At 34.2% G+C, this 18,667-nt stretch overlaps 1 protein-coding gene across 1 annotated transcript in view; it reads left to right on the top strand.

Annotated features, from left to right (window-relative positions):
* Nucleotides 1–18,012, top strand: part of LOC150076325 (carnitine O-palmitoyltransferase 1, muscle isoform-like) — a 429,351-nt gene extending 411,339 nt beyond the window's left edge. The window contains exons 20-23 of the mRNA XM_090387587.1: nt 2,561–2,749; nt 6,326–6,403; nt 11,786–11,879; nt 16,126–18,012. Coding sequence (XP_090243713.1) covers nt 2,561–2,749; nt 6,326–6,403; nt 11,786–11,879; nt 16,126–16,283 — 519 coding nt within the window. The 3' untranslated portion in view covers nt 16,284–18,012. The remainder of the gene's footprint in view (nt 1–2,560; nt 2,750–6,325; nt 6,404–11,785; nt 11,880–16,125) is intronic.
* Nucleotides 18,013–18,667: the final 655 nt, after the last annotated feature.

Here is an 18,667-nt window from a genome sequence, read left to right as displayed (position 1 = left end):
TACTTGTTGCTTTTGCTTGAATGGTCATTAGACTCAGAGGCGCACTCACTTCTGAATCTGATTCTGATTTTTCCATCCATATTATTAATAGCTTTTCCATCTTTGATATAGCACCTGAATGGTGTTTTGTGATCACTGTTGATCTTAAGTGCGTTGATCCTTTGACATGTTCTTTTATACGTGCACTAAAATAGTATTCACTGTTAAAGCGAGACTAAAGTATTCACTGCAGCGAGACCTAATTCCTTTGCCATAAATGACAAACTTTGTCCTGCTTCATACTACTTCTTAATCATTTTCATCTTCATTTCTAAATCAATTTTGTTTCGTTTCCTGGCACTACCACCACTTGCACTTTTCATTGGTCGCTTTCCCTTCATCATTGTAATACGTAAATAGAAATAAAGAGAAGTTTCTGAAAATTTGTTTTTTATATGATTGAAGATTTCAGTGAAGGGGAACATTTCACCATAATAGTGTAAAAACCCACAATTCCAGCTATTGGTATTATCAAAAAATGCAATAATATGAAGTTTACTACCTGTTTATAATTAAATGCACTAACAGAAAAGCCCAATAAACCGGAAAGCATATATTGTTTTTTTTGGTAATGTTTTAGAAAAATATCACAAAGGCATTCAAAATTGATTCTTATAATGGGAACATACGATAATGATGAAAGGGTAGTGTAATTTCCATTACTGTATAAATATGACCTTTTAGAGAGATAAATAGCTTCGCAATACTGTATAGCGAAATTTTCAACTTCCAAGGGCGTGGAACGAATTACAAAAAAAAAAAAAAAAAAAAAAAAAACTGTGTTATTGGGTTCACATTTCGATATTTTCATGATACCTCTATTTATTCCTACAGGATACAAAATACGTTTCCACAATTTTTTTAAGTTTGCACTGGCCAGCAAAAACTTACATTAAGTCAAATTTCCATATGTCGTGGAGTTCCTATATAGGAATTTTGCTAGCAGGGATAAGGAGGTGATTATCCCCTTGTATAAGGCAGCGGTCAGGCCATACCTTCAGTACTGCATACAGGTCTGGAGGCCTCATTTCAGGAAAGATGTTGAGCTACTAGAAAGAGTACAGAGAAGAGCAACAAGATTAGTGAGTGGAACAAAGGGATTGAACCAAGATAGGCTTAAGTTCTGCAATTGCAACGTCTGGAGACTCGGCACCTACGAGGTGATCTGATTGAGGTGTATAGGGTCTTGAATGGTTTGAGTAAGCTCAGTGCTGATGGGATTCTTCCTCTTGCTCAGATTCTGCAACCTGAGGGGGCATAAATTCAAATTGAGGAAAGACAGTTGTAGAATAGATGTGCGGTAACTTGCCTTTAGCCAACAGGCAGTTGATAGTTGGAACAAACTTCCATCTGTTGTAGTGGTGATCGACAACTTTAAATAGGTTCAAGGCAGAACTAGGAAAGCATTTGGAGTGAATGGATGGGTGAGATGGTTTTTTTTTTTTTTTTTTTTTTTTATGATGATATAACCTTGCTTTCTTACATCATATGTCTCTGCTGTTACTAATGCTAAGACAAGCAGGGCCAAGAGTGTGTTCTCGCCATGCTCTCTGCCTACCATCAGTGCAAAACAAAGTGTATTTGTCTGATCACATTACTTTCTTCCATTTTTTCACTGCCCAATCATGAAGGCTCAGCATCACTACAAGAGCAGATTTTTCTGTTTTTCTCTGAAACAAGTGGCTTCCAAATAGATAGGCAGGCAACTGCCAGTACCCAATTTCTTTAATTCCCTGCACATGTTACAGGTTGAAATACGGCAGTTCTAGGTTTGCTTGAATTGAGATATTACTTGCTACACACTGGATGCCCTATTTTTCTACAGTCCTCCTTAGAGTATGACAGCTTTGCTCTTGAAGTATTGTTTTTCTGCCCCATTTACACCTTTGAGATGTGGAAGAACTGCTTGCTTTCCAGTCATTAAAAACCTTTGAGAAGGATGTTTTTGAGAAACAAGGTATGTCTTTTGTTTCTTGAATCCTGGATCCTGCTAAACAATGCACCCATGATAAGACCTTTTTCAGAGTCCGATAGATTATGTTTTCTCCATTTTGGCTTCAGATTACTTCATGTACAGTCTTTATACTCAACAAAGCAACATGTCATCATCCCATGTCATGGTTTTCTTTACATCCTATTCACTTTTATTTGCATTTCTTCTGTCTCTGATTTTCTTAATGCAAAGGTACATAATTTTTTTAGCCAGTATGCTTATTAGTGAATATTTAAAGTTAACATCAAAATTTATAAATCAATTTTTTTTTTTTTTTTTTTCAAGATTTAAGTAATATATCAGTTATTTGTTGGATATGGAAATTGACTTTGAGGTGAACTAGATCATATAATAATATTTAATCACCTGAATAAGCCTGACTTGAAGTAATGATTTTTCAGTGAATTCACATCATTGTTGCTAATTTATACCAGCAGTACCATACTTTTTTGACAAATAAATTATTTTATTTTATAGGGGGGAAAAAAGTTTTTTTTAACAGATGTGTTATGATCTTTTATATTGCAGAAAGAAGAGAAAATCCTTTGCCTATACGAAGCATGTGCAGCCCACCAAAAAAGTTATGTGAATGCTATGTGTAGCAAGGGAATAGATAGACATCTTTTCTGCCTATATGTTTTATCAAAATACTTAGAAATCAATTCCCCATTTTTAAATGAAGTTTTGAGTGAACCATGGAGGTTATCAACGAGTCAGGTAATATTAATATTTAAAAAATGAAATGCAGATATTTTAAAGTGAATTAGAATAACTAGTGTAAGCTAAATGCTTTTCTTCTGTCAAAATGTCTCTCACAAAACATGAATATGAACTATAGTCAGCTCATATTTGTGTTTCATGAGAGATGTTACAATCTTTTAATAGGATTGCTCAGATTTTTTTTGTTTGTTCTCATCCCCTACATCAGGCATGCATGTGGATGGGCACTTGTTTCCAAGATAATCTTTTTTTTTTTTTTTTTTTTTTTTAATTTCAATAGCATGCATAAGCATTTTTTTAATGGAACACACCAATTGCAACTAACATGATTTGCGAAGAGCAACAAGTTTATGAGGCTTAAAAAAATGGAATGAAGAGAAGATTCTGAAAAGTTATTTGTTTTTTATACGACTGAAGATTTCACCATAATAACGTAAAAAACCACACAATTCCAGCTATCGGTATTTTCTCAAATGCAATAACATCTAGTTTACTACCCATTTATAATTGATTGCACTAATAGAAAAGCCCAATAAACTGGAAAGTGCAAATTGTTTTTATTGTTTTATCGTCGTGACTTCCAGAAATGTGCTTTAGAAATATCACAAGGCCGTTCAAAATTAGTTCTTATAACAGAATATATGATAACAATGAAAGTGTAGTGCATTTTAATGATTTGAATTGGTAACTAATACAATTTACACTCTAAAAATGACCTTTTAGAGAGTTATATTGCAAAAATTTCAACTTCTGAGGTCGTGGAACAGATTACCAAAAAACAATGTGTTATTGGGTTCACGATATGATGCTGGAACAGATTAATATTGTAAAGCGGGGTACACCGTATTGAATAGCTACACGCATGGTTTGAAATGCAATATTTATAAATGTTTAACATTCATTTTTTCGCAATTAATGTTCATATTTTCAATTTTGTTGATACTTGATAAAAAAAATAAAAAAAAACTCATAAAGCGGAAACTACCTGTATATGACATTTGATAAAAAAAAAAAAAAAAAAAAAAAAAAACAGCGAAGGTAAAGAAAGCCTGCACGAGAAGCACACAAAAGTTCGATGAAATTTAACGGTAAAAGTACTTTGCTGTAACGGCATTTGTATTGTTGCTCGCTCGGTAAATAGATGGTGGGTGTTATCGGTCAGGAATGGAGATTGAAACCCTCCCGAAGTGGAGGGGGTAACCTGACCTTTTTTCTTTAGAATCACCGGTGGACTAGTGGATAAATTGTTTATGGGGGGGGGGAGGCAAAGGAAGCCCGCGCGAGAAGCACGGCAATTTTCGAAAAAGTTAACCCGTGAAACTACGTTACGAACATTTTTTTACGATGCCAGAACTTCCAATATGACTCTGTTCGTGATTCAATTAGTGATTCTAAAGAAAAAAGGTCAGGTTACTCCCCCACTTCGGGAGGGTTTCAAGCTCCCGTGGGATTCAACTTCTACTCCAGACCGATAAGACCCACCATACGTTTACAGAGCGAGCAACAATTCAAATGCCGTTACAGCAAAGTACTTTTACCGTTAAATTTCATCGAACTTTTGTGTGCTTCTCGTGCAGGCTTTCTTTACCTTAGCCAAAAAAACTTGTTAGTATGAAGTTGAATGCACAATATGCATGATATTTTTAAGTGATGGATGTGCTGGTCATTCTGACAATAAAGGCTTGCTTAAAATAAAGAAAACAATCAAAGTTGCAGGTGAAACTAAAAATTTTGCTTTCCCCATGAGATACTAGAAAGGACTTATGCTGTGTTCTTTAATAACTACACTGAACCAACTGTCAGGTCTAACTGTTGAGGCACCTCTGTTTTGGTAGACTTGATGATACTGTAGTTTCACCACTGCAAAAGTGTTGCTGTGGGCAGGACCATGTGAAGCCATCACAACACCTCAATACAAACAGGAAGTGCTAATGCTCATTACATGCAAAGGGCACAGCAAAACTACTAAATCTAACTTTGGATTCTTGAAAACCAATTATTTTTTTTTTTACCGAACAGTATTTTAACTGCATTATAAAACAGAAAATAGAGCACTTTAGGGCTATAAGCTTTAGGTTGTGAAATAGTTAACTGATGTGTAAGTTAGTGCAAGTGCATCATTTCTACACACAGCCAGCTACTAAGTAACTAGGAATTGGCATCATTAAGTACATCTCATATTGTGAATACCTTCATGAATTACCATGATATTGCACTACTTTGAATAAGTAATGCTTTACCAATGAAGAAGACTACTGTTAAGACTTCTAGTTAAGAGGCACATTATAGCCATAGTAGCTTATGCACCTTTAAACTCCCATAACAACGACAACTACTAGTTAACCATTTTGAAACCCGAGGCTTATAGACCCAAAGCACCCATGATCTTAGTTACTTGCATACCACCATACATCTCTCATATTTGGAATCATACTTTGGAACTGGATTGTCGTCATTACATCACCAGGGTACCTGCCCACCGACCGATGAGGAACCAATAAGCTCCAAAACAGTGCTGTCTGGGTGGTGGTATCTGCCAAGAATAAGTAACAGTAGTCTTCTCCATTGGTGAAGTGTTACTTATTCAAGGTAGTGCAATATCATGGTAACTCATTGTGAAGGTATTCACAATATGAGATGTACAGTTACTTAGTAGCTGGCTGCCTATAGGAAAAACAGAAAATCTAAAGAAAATAGGGGTATCAGGTTTTTTTTTGTTTTGTTTTTTTTTTATGTAAAATTTATTTTGATTTTTGGGTTCCTGTAGTTAACTGATTGATAAATCTTACTTGAACCAAAAATTACAGATCTTTCTTTTATGAAATATATAATTTTTTAAGTTGATAATATTAGGCTGTTCTGCAGGTGCCAGGGCAGTAAAAATTATATCATCCTTGCTTTTATAGATTCTCCCAGAAATATCGTGATTTTCATCCCTGAAATTTTGATTATCTTAGGTCAGGACCTCACTTGATTCACTGCTAGCCTAGTTTAAGTGGATCTGAGATCTCCAGGTTAGATAGCCTCTAACTGATCGGTTACTTCACTAAAGAAAAATAATTGGTTATACCAAGGCTCTGCAGCATGGGTTAATATTTGCACCTGATAAGCAATAAGAATTAAGAATAAGAATCTGGAAAAGGTCTAATTCTTAAGAATTAAGAATTAGACCTTTTCCAGAAATTATCCTGAGATGCTGGGTCCCTCTGGCTATCTCAGACCACTCTAGCCCCAGTAGAATATACATAAATATCTTTTTTTAATTCATTAGTTTATCTTCAAGAGAACAACAAATTCACCTAAATATAAATGTGGTGTCTCTTTTTTCAAGCAATCATTGCTGATATGCACACCCATGAGAAATTCCAACTCTAAAGATTTGTTAATGAGTAAATATGGCTTTTTTTTTTTTTTTTTTTTTTTTTAATAGTAGTGTTTTGTACAGTTGTTCTCGTTACAAATGATTATTTATTTTTTTATTTTAATTACTTTATTTGCAATTAAAATTGCATTTCTCTATTTGGAATACTTATTCTCTTTGTTGTAACTATATTTACATTTCCCCCCCTGCAGACACCTCATCATCAAATTGGTACTCTTGATCCCAAGATCTATCCAGATCATACTACAGTAGGAGGTGGTTTTGGCCCAGTAAGTAAAAAAAAAAAAAAAAAAGTTTTAATGATCATTTAACCGTTTAACTTATAGCATTTTTTCCCTCCCCTATTCACAGAACTGTAAACTTTTATGATGCTCTTAATTTTTACATAAATAGGATGTGTAGTGACATGGTGCATAGGTAATACAGTCAGTCCTCGTATAACACGTGTTTACACTACACGAATTCGATCATACACAATTTATAAATAGGGGAATGATATCTTATATAACACGAACCAAATTCGCTTATGCACGATTTGCCCTTGTGTTTACAAGAAATGGCAGTCGGACTGGAATCACCCCAACTGAACGCAACACGATAGGAATGTAGAGAAGATTCTGAAAATGTATTTATGTTTTTTATATCAGTGAAGTTTATATCAGGAAACACATTTCACCATAATAACATAAAAACCAACACAATTCCAGCTATCGGTATAATCGCAAATGCAATTAGATCGAGTTTACTACCAGTTTATAACAGATTCCACTAGCAGAAACTCAACTGGAAATTGTTTTTATTGTTTTATGGTAGTAACCCCTAGAAATGTGCTTTACTAAAATGTGAGGTGTTAATAGTGTATCTCGGCCTTTACGGTGTTGTTTATTCAGTTGCTACACGCGTGCAGCTTGTTTGTGTGTATCAAGCGTGCCTCCCCGTTTTTTTATTGTGATTTATTCCTTAAAATGAGTAAAATACTTAAAAGGTGTGAAAAGGAAGCGTCCTGGTGAAGACACTACAGATTCAGAGAGAAAAAGAAAAGCAATATCAATAAACAGAGGCGGACTGGGTCAAAAATTCTTACCCGGGAAAATTTATAGTGGCCTCATACTAATGGTTTATGGCCAAAATTACAGCGGCCTCCATCCCACCGGGGTTTTCCCAGTAAGGCTTATGGCCAGTCCACCTCTGTCCATAGAGAAAAAATATGAAATTGTGAAACACTTTGAGCGAAATGAAAGACCATATGATATTGCACGTGCTACAGACCTAAATGAGGCAACCCCGAGAATTACAAAGAATGCAGAGAAAATAAAAAAAAAACTTTCATAGCAGGAACAACTCAAAGTGTAATTAAAAGCCATTAAGACACAGGGAATTGGAAGAGATGGAACGGCTGTCATCTGTTTGGATAGAAAATCAAAAAAAAACAAGTTTGCTTACGATAGAAGCAAAAGCATTAGCAATATTTTATTACGTAATAGTCGTAATAAAATACGTAAGTATTTTATTACCATTATTTATTGTGTTTGGTAATGTTTTGGTTACAAATGGGTGCTCAATCTTGGGTGGTCGGCACCTAACCCTATTTTTCCCATAGGGCCTGTTATATTGCACGATTTTGCATTGCACGAGGGTTTCTAGGAACACAACTATCGTGCTATATGAGGACTGACTGTATATAGGTTTGACTTATGACTTAAGGCCTATTGACTCACTTTTACAAATGGGTGTTCAATCTTGGGTGGTCGGCACCTAACCCTATTTTTCCCATAGGGCCTGTTATATTGCACGAGGGTTTCTAGGAACACAACTATCGTGCTATACGAGGACTGACTGTATATAGGTTTGACTTATGACTTAAGGCCTATTGACTCACTTACCCATGTTGATCAAGTACTTCATATGGACTGAATACCACAAACATGCAGTATCACATTTATTAGTTCTTATTTCAACATGTACCACCAGGCAGGGAGGAACAGCTGGTTTGTAAAACACCAGAGTGGTCATAATGTTTTTTGACTGGACAGTGGTGGAGAATATATAGAGTATTTCAAAATGTGTGGAACAAAGAAGCATATTCCACAGCGAAAAATAATAATAAGAAAAAACTCCCATAAAAATATGTCTCAACAGACTTCATTCTAAGTCTTTCCAAGATGCTAAACATTAATCACAAAATCATGTAAAACAGAAAAACATTTTTACATTCAAATAACAGGCTTTAACAGTACAAAACATGCATACTAACACTTATATGAATAGTGTTGTTCTGCTACATGAATCATACTAGTTACCAAACGTTATCATACCAAAATTTTAAACTTGGCAAATATCAAATGGTGAAACATTTTCTAGTGCGACAACTTAGAAAAACAGACATTTTGAAATCATTACAACTAAATTCTAGTAGATTTCAATAAACTGTTGAAGATCAAATACTTTGTGCTGTACAATTATTTCCTATCACAATTACCAGAAGGTTGTTAGGTTGCATAAATGTTTCAACTGCAAGCATATTGGAGGCGTTTGTATCCATTTCACAGTAAGCCAAATATTGTTGCCACAAAATATGAATAAACACAGCAACTTTTTTCAGTGGCCCATTTTGCAATGCACACATGATCCTCAGTTTCCCAACCATGTTCTGGGAAATTACAGATGAATAATGTTTTACAAGAAATACAATTCTCAACCCTTAAAACACTCGTACTTGGGCCAAAGAAAATCCACACAGAATTGCACTTATTTGTAGCTTACCTTTTCCTTTAATGTTTGGTGAGTTGTTCTTGGGGACAATCTTATCTGTCCTTATTTTTTTTTTTTTTTTTTTTTTTATCAGCAAGGTTTTCAGGAATGGCATACATACATTTTTTGCATAAAAATTCGTCGGAACTATTGGAAGATATGCCCTTGAAAACTAACAAAGGATGTGGTTTATGCAAGGTGGTGTACCAATGCACTTTTCCCATGATGTTTCTGACTTTTCAAATGCAGAGTACAATAACTGATCAAGATTTGAATGGTCCTGTATAATAACCCCTATGACACACACACCTTTAGATTACTTTGTGTGGGGTCACATGAAAACCATGGTTTTTTCTGCATGTATTACAATATGAGATGAACTGAGAAATCACATTTTGGAAACTCCTGAAACCATTAATTATAGTCTAGTCTTGAAATAATAAGACATACCAGAGAACTGTAGATTCATTACATTGAATGTTGCATTAAGGAAAATGGAGGTAATTTTGAACAGTTCCTATCAAAGTTTTATTTTTAGAGGTTTATTTTAATATCTTTCAGTTTTTATTTTCAGTTTGTTTGTTTGTTTTTTTTTTTTTTTTTTTGGAATTTACAATTAATGTTTAATATCTCAGAAATACACTTTTTAGACATAACGAAACAGGCCTACGCGCTCTGGATTCATTAAGAAATTTATGTACAAATAAAGAAGAAATATATGAGCTTTCGGCTATATGGTAGCCTTCATCAGAATTAAAAATACATGAATGGCAACTGCCATTCATGTATTTTTAATTCTGATGAAGGCTACCATATAGTCGAAAGCTCATATATTTCTTCTTTATTTGTACGCTCTGTGTGTAACTATAATAAATTTCTTAACTTTTTAGACATGTTTATAGAAACTTGTTTTCTTATTTTTAACTGTAAAATATGCTGCTACATTTTATGAAACATCCTGTATATAAATAAAAAAATTCATTTCAGATGTTCAGAAATGTATTCAGAATGACACTAAAACTTCACTGTATGTTCTATGAGTGGCTAGTAATGTTTTAAGCCCATTCTGATTCCATAATTCTTTCCCATTCCATCACCAACCAAAATTTTTATATATATTTGAATTATTCACTTTGATCCACTTCAAAATTTCATGACTTAAAATGATAACATAAATTAACTTACTTTCATAACTTAATTGTACTAGATTCAAGGCATTAAAGAATGAAAAAAGACCTGGGGTAGCTGTACGGTCTGACATGAAGTTTTCTGAGCAATGCAGACAGTCTGCTAGGAGAGCACATAGTCATTGATATATGGAAATTTTGCAAACAGGAACAAAGAGGTGATTATCCCATTGTATAAGGCAATACATTAGGCTGCATCTTGATTTTAGGAAGGATGTAGATCCATTTGAATGGGTGCAGAGAAAAGAAACATTCAGAAAAGAAAGAGAATCCTTTTACCCCTATTCAGGGGTACAAAAGGATTCTCTTATTCCAGGAAATCTTAAAACTCTAAATTGCAGCATCTGGAAATTAAGCATTGGAAAGAAGAATGGACTGAAGTGTTTATGGCTTTAAATGGATTGAGTAAACTAAATGCTCGTGAATGGTTGCAGAATAGATCCAAAAATTTGCTTTCAGCCAGAGAGTAATTAATTTTTGGAATAAATTTTCACCTGGAGTTCTGGAAGTATCATTTGAATAAATTTAAAGAATTGGGCAAATTATTAGAAGAGATAGGCATGTGTGTGTGTGTGTGTGTGTGTGTGTGTGTGTGTGTGTGTGTGTGTGTGTGTGTGTGTGTGTTGCTGATGTTTAATAAGCTTGCTGTCTTGCATCATTTATTAATTAGAGTATTTTTAGAGATTTTGCTAAATTTCATGTTGCTTAAGTTAACCTTGCTTGTACCTTTATGATGGTGGGACTGTTAGTAAACTTGGGTATAACCACCATGTGCAAATCCTGAAAGCGGCATCTAGCATACTGGAGGTGACCATTCAGGTATAAACCAATGTAAGCAGGCGTTGAGATGTGCCACCCACGCCACATCAAGGAATGCCGCCCCTCTGTGTTACGAGGCAATACTAGGTGGTAGATGACTCTCATAAACCGATGCAATACCACCACTTTGCTTATTGGAGGCAAAGTGGTGGTATTGCATCTTGAAGTGGTGGAACCCATGTTTAGTCTCCAGAGAAAAGCTCCAGAAAAACCCCCATCGCTTCCATCATGCAGTATGACTGATGTTTTTAGAAGTTATGATGGACATCATGGTGAGATCCAATCTTCCATTTTGATCAAATTAGATCCTGTCTTATCTTACATTTCAAAGGTACAGCTCTAAAATGGTGTTTGCAAGTTGGCTGCTAGATAGTCCCACTGGACCAAACCTATTGGTAACTCTCTAAGAGGCTTCCAGATGTATTGTTGTACATGTTGGCTAATGACATTAAGTGTAGGAGATCTGTAGATTTATTTAAAAGTACAAGTCAATGTTGAAAAAAAAAGTCGCAAGTTAGGATTAAATTTGAAAGTATTTGTAATCCTGCCCAGACATGATAGGAGGGAGTATATGATGAGAGCTTTGTCAATCATTTTTGCCCTGGAGAGATTGTGCAAGGATCATGGGGTAGAATTATTTTCAGCATGGTCTGTGCTTGTTAACAGGAGATATTGCTTCTACAGGGATGGGATACCCTTAAATAGAAAGGGTGCAAGAATATTTGCTGACATTGCTATTGGGGTAATGTTAGGTGGGTCCGAAAACTGCTAACTAGTAACATGCAATATGCTAACACATAACAAGTCCCCCCACCCAGCTAGTTTATAATCCTCTGAAATATGTCACCATATAAAAGCACTGATATGAACTATGAAAAATTTTTATATTTTTAGGTTGCAGATGATGGTTATGGAGTGTCTTATGTTTTGCGAGGTGAAAACTCACTTGTTTTTTCATATCTCCAGCAAAAAGTCATCACCCGAAACAGTGAGTAATAACTTAATGTTTTTATTAAAAATATCACAAAATCTGTTTTATTCAATATTTGCAGTTGTTTAACCTGTTGGTAGTTTTGAAGAGTTTGCATCCTCCCCCTTCCCCACCATATAAAGGGTTGTTGGATATGCTATGCAAGGGCACGTTGCTACACAAGTTGGTAGTTAACAAAAAGATATGACCTGTGTTTATAATATTTCCCCATCAAATCAGTTTAATTCTTCTACTCTGTGTCTTTTTTTTCATCATGTGTAAAGTGAAATGTCTTTTTATTAATTATTTATTAGCCTTCTGTGCACCCCAGTCCCATTTCCCACCCAGCTGTATTTGATATTACTTTCCAAGGACACTTTGAGGATTGGTTACCTATTTAGCATTTGACAAAGTATTAGAAAGATGAGCAAACAAAGTGGATAATTTTTTTTATATAAAAGAATGCAAGTGAAAAAATTTGATAAAAAAAAAATCTACTTTACAATTCATTCTATCAGAGAAGATCAACCCAGAAGTAAGCAACAAAAGCATTTGGTACAAAAAAGATTATAATGCCTGTTTGAAATTTAAAAATTTTGCTGTTGTCTAATTTTACTTACATCATAGGAAATAGTTACCTTTTTGATAATTTTATTGTAGGTCTATAGGGAGACTTCTTTATCTGATGGTTGCCAATAGCTATTTTGTTAACGAATTCGTGACTAAACCTTAACGTTAACAAGTAAGAAATGTGTAATAAAATTAACGTGTAATAATGTTTAATCAAATTAACAGGTAATAAGATGTAATCAAAATTATGGAAATCATATCATCATAATTTACAGTTCTGCTGTCTTTACAGTCATTAAAGGAGTGGTACAGGAAGCACCACAAAACATCTGAGAAGAATCTGTGATTCCTTAAGAAATTAAAGGCAGATTACACTCCATACAAGTTTAAGTGCTCACTATTTCACCAATTTCCAGTCCTTGATATACCTGCACATCATGCTGCTAAAAGAATATTAAAGGTTAATGTTGTTGGTGGTGGCTAAAGGGGTAAGAATTTGATTGATTACTTCCTTCTTGCAATTTTTGTCTGCCTAAATTCTGCAGGACCCACATTAATCTGGTTAACAAATCTGATGGAAGGAGAGGAAAATCATGATGATGAAATTCTGTTAGCAGTTGGGATAAGGGAACGTGTCTGATGAGCTTGTCTAGGCAGTAGATGCCATCTAGTCTCATCTCAAATGGATGGAACCAACAAACAATTCGGTAAAAGTTCACTGATTTTATCTGTATAAATTTAGTGATTAGATTGTAGACAACTATGTACTACAAATTAAGATTGTAGCACATAGGAGGTATGCCAGGAGGTATTGTAGCACATAGGAGGTATTAGAGGTATGCCATCTCTGGGAGATGGCATACCTCTAATTTAAAATGTAGCCACATTTTAAATTGGTCCATCTCAACATCTGATATTCAATGGCTAGAGGCCCCTTTAAGACTACTTTGCAGCTGCAGATCACACTTTAACACCATACAACATTGAGCTAAAAGATGCAAGATTGCAGATTCTGCCCTAGAACCATTTTTTTTTCCACTGCTTTAATTTTTAAATGTTTGATTTGAAATGGACACAGAAGTTTTGAGTCAGAGATTACTCCTAAGTTCTTAAGAACATCAACAGATTGAATGAATTTAGTATTGACTAAGGACTACAACTGGAATGGAATTCTTTTTCTAATTATGACCAAAAATGTCAGGATTAATTTTATGCCCTACGAATATGGAAAGGAATGTGTTAATAAGCAGAGTGTTTGAACAAGCTTCTTTATGTGTGGAAGATATTGCACAGATTTTAATTTTTAACATTGCAAGATTTTAAAAAAAGAAGAGATGACTAGGTGATCCCTTGAAGAATACCTAAACAAATAAAGTGAAAAAGGTCTTCTGAAAATACCATAGAAGTGTTCAAGAAAATTTATTAAGTTCAAGTTGGCCATTTCAATTGATATCATTATAGGCTAAAAATAGAGCTTCTGGTGGATATTGGGCATAGTGGAAACTTCTTTTTCATTCCCATAATGAATAAGAGAAGTCGTTTGAATTAACCTTCATCCTAGTCGCCTCCCAGCCTTCTGCCCTATGCGAACAGTTTTTGACAAATCTGATTGGATATTATGATGTGGTAACAAAGGAATTGGATGCAAAAATAATTTTGATATCATATACTTGGATTTCAGGAAAGCTTTTGATACTTTTGTACATGGAAGACTACTGTACAAATTGGAGCAGTATGGTATTAAGAACAAGTTGCTACAATGGATAAAAGGGTGGTTGAGTGGGAGACAACAGAGTGGTAATCAATTGACACTGCTCTTAGTGGACTAATGTTATTATTGGAGGATTCCAGTGTTCGGCCCACTGTTGTTTTGTATATTTATCAGTGATATTGACAGTAATGGCAGTGTGCTACTGCAACAGGATCTAGAGAATTTGGGCAGATGGGCTGAGAAGTGGCAACTAAAGTTTAACATTGACAAATGCAAAGTACTGCATATGGGTAGAAGTAACCCTAGAGAAACACCAACTGTGTGGTACTAAATAAATTTGAGGAACTGGACAGACTTTTAGAGGGAATGGATGTGTGAAATTTTTTTTTCTTTTTTTGGGCTGATGCTATATAAGCTCATAACACTTTGTTGCATGACATGCCTGTACTACTACTAGTTCTCATCTGTGAGTTGCATCTGTAATCCCTTTCAAAGGTTAGTATATTAGTCATGGCAAAACAAGCTATAATAGGAAAGGACCATTTGTCCTCACATTGGGGACAGCATCTCCAACCCCACCATGAGGAGGTCAGTTGCTCTATCCAGTGATTAGTACCCTTCTTCTGAATACACTTTTAACAACCTTGACAAACATGTTGAAGTTCTCTCTATTATTACAGGGTTCCTCCAAGATGGATTGAGTGAGAGTGAGCATCCCTTACTCCAGCTTCACTCAGAGGTCCAGATTGTGTGGACATTCTAGCACAATGTGTAAGCCAGTCTCTGGCTCTCTTACAAGAGCTGAGATCTAAGGGAATGAGAGAAGTGAAGGAAGAAGAGAAAAAATTTGATAAGCTAGGAAAGTGGGAACTGTTGTTCTTTTAGGTAGTGATTGTAGATAGGCTGGCTAATGTAATAACAAAAATTTGGCATATTATATGGCTCAGGTATATTAGAAAGAGGGAGTCTGTTAATTTGATTTTTAAATATATCAGTACTATATAATAATCAAAGACTGTGTTGTTGCTGATATCAAAAATTAATGAATGGATTGTTGGGCCATAAGAATATCTTTAAACCAGCCTACATACTCTAGCATCACATTTTAGAATCAAGAGAAAAGGAGGATGATGAGGAAGGAAACATTTTTGAACTAGAAGTACAGTTTTTGAGAAACAAATTTTTCTTCTTTTTCCCCCTTTTTCCCCAACCAGTTGAACTCTGTTCAAGCCACATGATATAGCTGGACATTTAGTTCCTGATATCTCTGTATCTGGCTGAAAGCTAGCTTGATCTCTTGATCCCACCAAAATTTAGAGATGGGGTAAGTATGTGATATTCTAAAGGCAGTGCTTATTGCAATCCTTGAGATTCTTGAGTCATGAAGAGAGAAGGGCAATAGGACAGCGTGGAAGCAGATGCCATGGAAATATAGTGAAGAGATCAAGCATTGTGCCTGTCTTTGGAAATTTAGAGAGAAAAAGATGTTTTCATCAGAGCTAGATTTGATGGACCTTTCTGATGATGATAGATTAACTGGATTTGGAAATGTTAAAAATATTTGCAACCTTGTATGATCTGAAACAAATGGAAAGTCTCGATTAAAAAAGGAGAAAGTAGTGTTTTTATAGATCACATAAAACATTGGCTTGCCTAGCAGAGAAATTTACAATCTGACTCACTTTGATGGAAGAGATTGATTGTTAATTACATCTAAGAGATTTTTGAGGAAACGGGAAGATTGTGATCTGTGCTAAAAAAATCTAAAAAGCAATCTTCTTCCATAGTTCTTTGAATGCATGCTGAATTCCAAGAACTCACTCCACAGGCCACACCCCTAGGAACTTGCATGAGAAAGGGTTAATGAAAATACAGTACTGTTCACTTGATATATTAATGTCTTAAACATATAACAGTAGGATTGCATTTTCTTTCAATTAGCCTTCAAGTTTTTAAATTGTGAAATACGCTTTTTTTCTATAGGATGCTCTTCGCTTCATTCGCTGCTTAAAACGTGCTCTAACAGACATGAAACAGTTATTAGAAGAGGAAAGCCAAAAAAATGGTATGAAGAATATAACAAATGGTGCAATGAAATGATTGCTGTCATAATTCAGAACACTGGTTTATATTGTACATAGTTCAACAGCTGATATTGGAATTTTCATTGGATACACAATGATGGATCTGCAGGTGGGAAACTGAATTCTTATATGCAATTTAAATAAATAACGTGTCAAGTTACAGACTATAGAAATAAAATTATAACTAAAAAACATTGGTGTGTACACTTTAAATAGGTTGAACAGTTCTTTTCTGCAATTAAAAGAAAATATGTACAGGGAAAAAATAACTCATCTACATACGTGAAGGGGAGATTGTGACATCTACATTACAGTGACTTCTACATCATTTGTGCAAGAATAGAATATTCAGTTCCACCCTCCCCCATCTACTGAAAAGTTTGTACACCAAATTATATTAATGCCAAAAGGAATTCTGAATATTATCATTACATATCTTAATATGAAATTAAAATTGTATTTCCAAAAAAATATGTTAAGAATTCAAGGAGTCTTAGCTGCCAGAATAATGACTAAGAGAAAGCTTTCTTAATTTTGATAAGAATTTCTTTGCCACCTTTGGCTGGAAATTAGCTGAGCTTTTCATTTGGCTATTACAATCGTGTTTAAGAAAGTCAGCAAAGCGCTTTTTATAACTTAAAATACTGTTAATATGTATATAGATGCTATTTGCTGGTGCACATAAGATTATATATGGCAGGCAAGCTCACCATCTTTAACTGCATGCTTTCTGTAATGTGATGCAGCAGAAAACTAATAGAGAAATGAAAAGTTCTCTATCAGTTTGAACAAATGACGAAGCTTGTATTTTTTCAACTTATTTAAATAAAACTGGTTACAAGAATACTTTTAAAAAATCATATTAAATCACTTCAATTTAAAAAGTATTTTGTAATTGAACAGAGACCAGTTTTTGCTGTTTATTTAAAGTGAAAAATTTTGTTTTTCAATAATTAAAGTTATAGTATATTTCCATGTCATTGCACTTTTTTATGAATTATACCTTTACTGCAGTGTATGTTTAGTGAAGCTATTTTCTAAGAGGTAAAACTTTTTTATTGTTTTTGATTCTGAATGTGCATAATAAAATTTGATTTTATATGTTCATCTAGCTTTTAAATTAACTCTTATTCTTGACTGAGTTCAGTGATTTATTTTATTGTAAAATATTGTAGATGTTTTTCAATAAAATTTTATTTATGAATAATAACTAAAACTTAAAAAATAACTACATCTGTATTTTTTGTGTAAGGTAGAGTTCATTAGGTATGAATGAAAAGCATTGCTCATGAGTAAAATATGTAATTAGATTAAAGTTTTAGAACTGTCATTTTTCTCTCTTAAGTGATTGCCATTAACATACTTTGTTGTGCAGTATGATTAGATCCCTGACCAAATCTGTCCAAGTTATCAGTGCAGCATAATATAATGGCAGAGCAACATTTCTGCCCCATTTAATACATCAACAGTCATGTGCCTTGTAACGAATCTGCTCACAAAAGAAAGCAGCTTTATTGGAAATAAAGTATTTTGACTATTAAATCTAGTGTAATCCTTTATGGATTCTTAGTTCATATTGCATTCCTCAAAAAAAAAAAAAAAAGTTTGCCCTTTTATATAACTATTTGTATGATACAAAGGGTATATTTCAACAATGCAATAAGTTGTAAAAGTTTTTTTTTCCCCTTCTTTTTTATTTTTTTCCCCCAACAAAATGTATTTTATAGCAGTTCCTAATGTTTTAAGAGTTTAATGTTTGTTGACATTTTGTTATGTTTTGAGAATGACAGCATCTAATGAAATAAAGTCCAAACTTTGTTTTTAATTATTGTAATTTCTGTTTGTGGTTTTTTTTTTTAACTCACTACCAAATCATGACTTCAAATTTGTTCAGGGCATGTATATATGTACATTATATTAAAATCAAATTAAAGTGTCACAAATGCAGTTAAGGTTATATAAAATATAACAAGATCAAATTGGATAAATAAACGTTGATATTGACTACCCCCTCAAACATGCACTTATAACTCTAAGTGCATTATGTTGAGGTGTTCATTCACAGACTGACTTGCATGTTGTGCACACTGGTAAACCCAGAATAACTCATGGGGGGAGCCCTACACCCTCTGCCTGAGATTGACTAACTATAATCCAAAATAAAGAGGGCTTTAGAAATTTCTCCAATTGTCAAATGGAATCAAACCCTCCCCAAGCAAGTTATAGACGATGTATCGTGTCAACTAGGCTGCCATGTGGTTGAACCGTGATGAAGTTATACCTTTTCTCTAGGAGAATGGCAAAGATTTTTATACAATAGAAAAAGGGCTGTATTTTATGAATATAAAATACATGCCTTTTCTATTGTAGAGATGGACCTATATAGTAGTAATAACCTAATAACAACATTGGCACATTTTTAACTCTTAGTTGAAGCAATT

This window comes from Mastigoproctus giganteus, chromosome 13, assembly GCF_048544385.1.
Source record: "Mastigoproctus giganteus isolate SK-2022 chromosome 13, ASM4854438v1, whole genome shotgun sequence".
Classification (NCBI taxonomy): Eukaryota; Metazoa; Arthropoda; class Arachnida; order Uropygi; family Thelyphonidae; genus Mastigoproctus; species Mastigoproctus giganteus.
This window is presented reverse-complemented; position numbering and strand designations above follow the sequence as displayed.